The 5,492-nt window shown below is 42.9% G+C and overlaps 1 protein-coding gene across 1 annotated transcript in view; it reads right to left on the bottom strand.

The window, feature by feature from the left end:
* Positions 1–5,492, bottom strand: part of LOC115029720 (structural maintenance of chromosomes flexible hinge domain-containing protein 1-like) — a 30,458-nt gene that overhangs the window by 10,274 nt on the left and 14,692 nt on the right. The window contains exons 4-5 of the mRNA XM_029471074.1: positions 1,571–1,653; positions 746–876 (exon numbers count right to left, since the gene is read on the bottom strand). Coding sequence (XP_029326934.1) covers positions 746–876; positions 1,571–1,653 — 214 coding nt within the window. The remainder of the gene's footprint in view (positions 1–745; positions 877–1,570; positions 1,654–5,492) is intronic.

The following is a 5,492-nucleotide window of genomic DNA, read 5'->3' on the forward strand; positions in this document are numbered from 1 at the left end:
ACAGAGAAACCCTGTCTCAAAAAACCAAAAACAAAACAAAACAACAATAAAGTAACACACAAGAGTGTGACAAGTGTCCCACAGCAATAGTCAGGAAATCCAAACCAGGTGAATGAGAGCGGGGTCCTTGTTCTTCATTCACCACACTGTCAGACAGCACTACAAGGACTGAGGGGGTGGCTCAGCAGTGTCACTTGCCTGAGTTCTACTGCCAACACCACAAAACCATGGACAATCAGGGAAAACCTTTGCTCATCTGAGCGTGCTGACACGGAATACAGGAAGGAGTCCCCACACCCAGCTGCCCTGGGCAGTGGGTAAGCACTGTCCACAGTGTGTGTTCTGATACAAAGCTGGATTCTACTCCCTAACAGCTGTGATAGTCTGAAGAACTGAGGCTGGAAATAGAAATACAGAACCTAATGAATCCTATGCGGCTCTAGGCATTCTCGAGTAGTCATTATGAGATGGTTTATGAAGATTACCCTAAGTACCACTCTACTGTCCTAACTCAACAGTCAATGTTCACAAAACTCACACAGACCTCAGGAAATGCAAAACTATCGTCCAGTGGAAAAGCACATGTTCTATTTTGCAGTATGTATTACAACACCCTGTAATAAAACAAACATGCTGATAAAATCAAGCCTTCTAATAAGTCATCTATATCCTAGAGCACACTAGAGTTCTTACCCTTAGTAAAATATACAAGTACCATTAAGGAGGAAAAGAAAGATTTTCTAACCTTTCAAAGTCACCTTGTCTTGTAAATTTTGACAGCCTATACACAGCCCAGTTGTTAAGCTGTTTAGAAGTCATTCCTCTTCCATTATCTACCACTGCGACAGCAGGCTTTCCTTGCGTTTCATCAAAAAGCTATGAAATAAAAAGATAAGAAAATTCCAATCAATACTTAAAGCATGAAAAGTTAAGTGTGAAATTCAATAGGCTCACTCATATCACTGGTATAAGTATAAATGAATACAGTTTTCTTAGGCAGCCTGGAGGTGATGGTGCATGCCTTTAATCCCAGCACTTGGGAAAAGAATTCTTTGAGTTCAAGGCCAGCCTGCTCTACAGAGTTAGTTCCAGGACAGCCAAAGTGACACAGAGAAACCCTGTTTCAAAAAACCAAACCAAACAAACAAAAGCACTAAAAAAAAACTTTTCTTAAAGGCACTGAATCTTATCTATCAAAAGCTTTAGAATTCTCAACTTTTTTTAGCCTAGAAATATCATTTCTCAGAATTTAACTTAAGAAAGTAATCAAGGCATAAATAAGTCTACACTATTCCCACATTGCTTCTCATGGCAAAAATACAGGCAGGAAAGCAATCTGTTTGCGAACAGAGACTGGTTCTGTGAGTTACACTGCAGTTAACAAAACTTACATTAACACTGTGAAATAGCCAAATGCTTACAATGCAGTGTTAAAAAAAGAAATTATAAATAAAAATGAGTACATAAAGACATGTATAAGTAAGTAAAAACATACACAAAAGAAACTAAAAATGTTTCCAATATAATACTAACAAAAAAGATGACAATTCTTTATGTATGATTTTCTTACCAATTTGATCTGTATTCTCCTAACACCATTATTTCGAGAAGTAGCTGACAATGAATTGTCGATTAACTCTGCAAGAGCAAATGCTGGAAGAGATTGAAAAACAGTGCTTAACCTCTCCATCCCAAACGTTTTATAAAAGCTGAAGGAACTCCAAAGCACCTTAAAGCAACCACGTTTATTTTCTAAAGAGCTACAAGTATTATTACCCTGAGTCTAATGATGTTATTCAAAATAAGTCTCATCACCAATCACTATGTATAAAAAAGTCATTAGGCACTAGTCTGAGCAACACAGTAAGACCCTGTATCAAAAACAACAGCAATGAAAAAGAAAGGTCAGGTTTGGGAAGCTAGTCTGGTGGCCAAAGGCCTCCTCCAATCAGGCCACACCACCTGATTCTTCCCAAACAGTTCCACCAACCAGAGACTTAAGCATTCAAATGTGAACCTGTGGGGCCACTCAAACCATCACACTAGCTATGCACCTACACATGCGGCTGCCATTTAACATGGTTTTGTTAGTCTTTAGAATTCTTTATGTAAGCTATCTGTGTGTGTGTGTGTGTGTGTGTGTGTGTGTGTGTGTGTGTGTGTACACAGAGGATTGAATCTAGGGCTCTCACTGAATTACTCAAGCTGTTCTGGAACACACCCTGTAACCCAGGCAGACCTTGGACTTAAAATCTTGCCTCAGCCTCCAAGTAGGAAGACCTAGCCTAGCTACCAGACTAAGTAAAATGAGTAAAGCCAGGTATACCAGTTAGTTTTTAGTGTCATCCTAAGAGTCTGAAGTTGCCTGGGAAGAGGAAGCCTTACTTGAGGAACTGCCCAAATGAGGCTGGCCTGTGAGCATGCCTATGGAGGACTGTCTTGATTAGAACTGGTGTGGAGGGCCCAGCCCACTATGGGTGAGTCCATCCCTAGGTAGACAACAGCGGGGGAGCCAGAGGGCAGGCAGGCGAGAGGCGAGTGAGCAAGAAGCACTCCTCCACGGTTTCCGCTTGAGCTCCTGTCCTGACTTCCCCCACTGGATTGTGACCCAGAAGTTTAACACAAAGAAATGATTTTCTCCCTGAAGTTGCTTCAAGTAATAGTATTTATCTGAGCAATTGGAAGCCAATAGGATATCAGGTATGAACACTCATCCTTCTCTCTGCCTGAGTGGGCTATGACGAGATGACTTCCTGTGCAAGCTATGTCTTCTCTCGTCTATGATGAAATGTAAAACTGTAAGCCAGAACAAACACACTCTTCCTTAAACTGCTGTTTGTCAGATTTCATCATAGCAACAGAAAGAATGTTATGTTCTTACTATATAAACCAAGCCCAAAAATATTAAATAATATTGCTTCACTATTTCCTCCAAATTAAAAAAAAACATTCTCTCCCAAACTCATAGGGCCCAGGAAATAAGCAAAACTGACAAGGCTCTAGACTGTAAAACAGACCCAAGCCAGGCTTGGTGGCACACATGTTTAGTCCTAGGACTCAGGGCTGAGCAAGGGAGATCTGTTTGAGTTTGAGGTCATCCTCAAACATCCTGTGTGAGGGTTTTTTTGAGGGGTATATACTTTATTGAAAACTTAATACTCTTCAGAGAGATCATATCTTCAATCAAGGCTCAGATAGCCTGCACCGAGGTGATAGATCCCTTCTTGGTGATGGTAATTCTTTCATGCATTGTACCCAGGTCAGTGGCTAGGATAGGTTGGTAGCCTACAGCAGAAGGAACTCTACCCAATAAGGCAGTTACCTCTGAGCCAGCCTGGGTAAAGTGGAAGATGTTGTCAATAAACAGCAGGACATCTTGGCCCTCCTAGTCTCTGAAGTATTCAGCAACAGTCAGACCAGTCAGAGCTACCCAGGCTCAAGCACCCGGTGGTTCGTTCATCTGCCTATATACCAACACTACCTTGGAAGTGGTATCTTTTAGGTTGATAACACCAGATTCAATCATTTCATGGTATAAATCATTGCCCTCCAGTGGTGGCGCACGCCTGTAATCCCAGCACTTGGGAGGCAGAGGCAGGTGGATTTCTGAGTTCGGGGCCAGCCTGGTCTACAGAGTGAGTTCCAGGACAGCCAGGGCTGCACAGAGAAATCTTGTCTTGAAAACCAAATAATAAAAAACAAACAAACAAACAAAAAATCATTGCCCTCACGGGTCCTCTCACCAACACCAGCAAATACAGAGCAACCACCATGGGCTTTAGCGATATTGTTGATTAACTCCATGATCAGTACTGTCTTTCCAACGGCAGCACCTCCGAGGAGTCAATTCTCCCACCCTTGGCATATGGGGCCAGCAGATCCATAACCTTTATCAGAGTCACCAGAATCTCCTGGTCAGCACTCATCTCTATGAACTCAGGAGCCTTAGCATGAATAGGAGCGAGTTGTTTGGTTCTGATAGACCTCTCTCATCAATAAGTTCTCCAATGACATTCATGATTCTGCCCAAGGTCTCAGGAACAACAGGAATTGTGATTGGTACCCCTGAATTCAGTACTTTCTGGCCTCGAACCAAGCCTTCAGTGCCATCCATAGCAACAGTTCTGTCCGTGCTCTCCCCTAAATGCTGGGCCATCTCCAAAACCAGGCTGCTGTCCCTGCCGTGACCTTCCAGAGCATTTAGGATGGGTGGTAATCCTTCATCAAACTGGACATCCACCACGGCGCCGATGACTGCCACAATTCCCCAGTGGCAGTGCCTGCCTTCGGGGCCCGCAGAAACACCTGTGCCACATAATCTCTGGCAGGATGGACCCCGGAGGGAACAGCTTGAAGTAGAAGCTGTGCCTGGGGCAGCACCGCCAAAGGGCTGAGTCCCCACAAGGCCCCAGAGGCCGAGGCCGAGGCCACATGACCCACTCTCCACCCTACAGAGCAACCACTCAACTATTTCTCCTGTTTATTTCTCTAGTTAAAAAGAAATAATATGCTGGGCCGTGGTGGCACACACCTTTAATCCCAGCACTAGGGAGGCAGAAGCAGGCAGATCTCTGTGCATTCAAGAACAGCCTATTCTACAGAGCTAGTTCCAGGACAGCCAAGGCTACACAAAGAAACCCTGCCTGGCCCTGCCCACTCCCCAAAGTTAAAGGGGAAAAAAAAAGTTAAAGGGGAAAAAAAAAGTTAAAGGAACACTGAGACAAGTTTGATTTTCTGCCTATAGAAATATATACAAGTGATTACTACAGCATATTCAATTAGTGCTAAGTAGTACATAGGAAGCTGAAACAAATACTGTCCTTAACAAAGAGACTTCCCAGCCAGAGGTCAAGCCTTTGTTTCACTGACATACATATAATAAAACCCAGCTCTGTCTGCTCAAAGAAAAGACATAAAAGTGATGAACATGACCTAAAGCCTGGCCACAACAAAGTGAGAAAGAACCAGAAGCAAAGAAATGAGAGAAGATCTTGGGATACACTGTAAAGCTAACAGAAGCCAAAGCCAAAGGTTAAATAGAGGCTCCCCACTTATCTATGTAATGAAGGCACAGCTGGAAACTGATACAATCTCTACAGTAAGTAAGCTACTCCAAAAGTCTTTAAAACAAATGTATCTGTTGACTACACAGTATATATTCAGAAATGTATCTCCAAGGAAATTAGTTAAAACTGATTCAAATTTCAAATATTTAAGCACCTACTTAGGCACTGCTCTTGGGATAGCACAATACAAAGGTTCTATTCTTGAGTTCAACACTTTACTGGAAGATGAGAAATAAAATGTAATTATGGGACAGTAGATAACTCATCAATAAAGGTGCTTGCCATCAAGCCTGACAACCTGAATGCCATCCCTAGAGCTCATATGGTAGCAGAGAAGCATCTTCTACTAGCTGTCCAGACCTCCACATGCATGCCTTGGTACATATGCCCTCATACAGATGGATGGATGGGTGAGTGGGTGGGTGG

Source organism: Mus caroli, chromosome 17 (assembly GCF_900094665.2).
Source record: "Mus caroli chromosome 17, CAROLI_EIJ_v1.1, whole genome shotgun sequence".
NCBI lineage: Eukaryota > Metazoa > Chordata > Mammalia > Rodentia > Muridae > Mus > Mus caroli.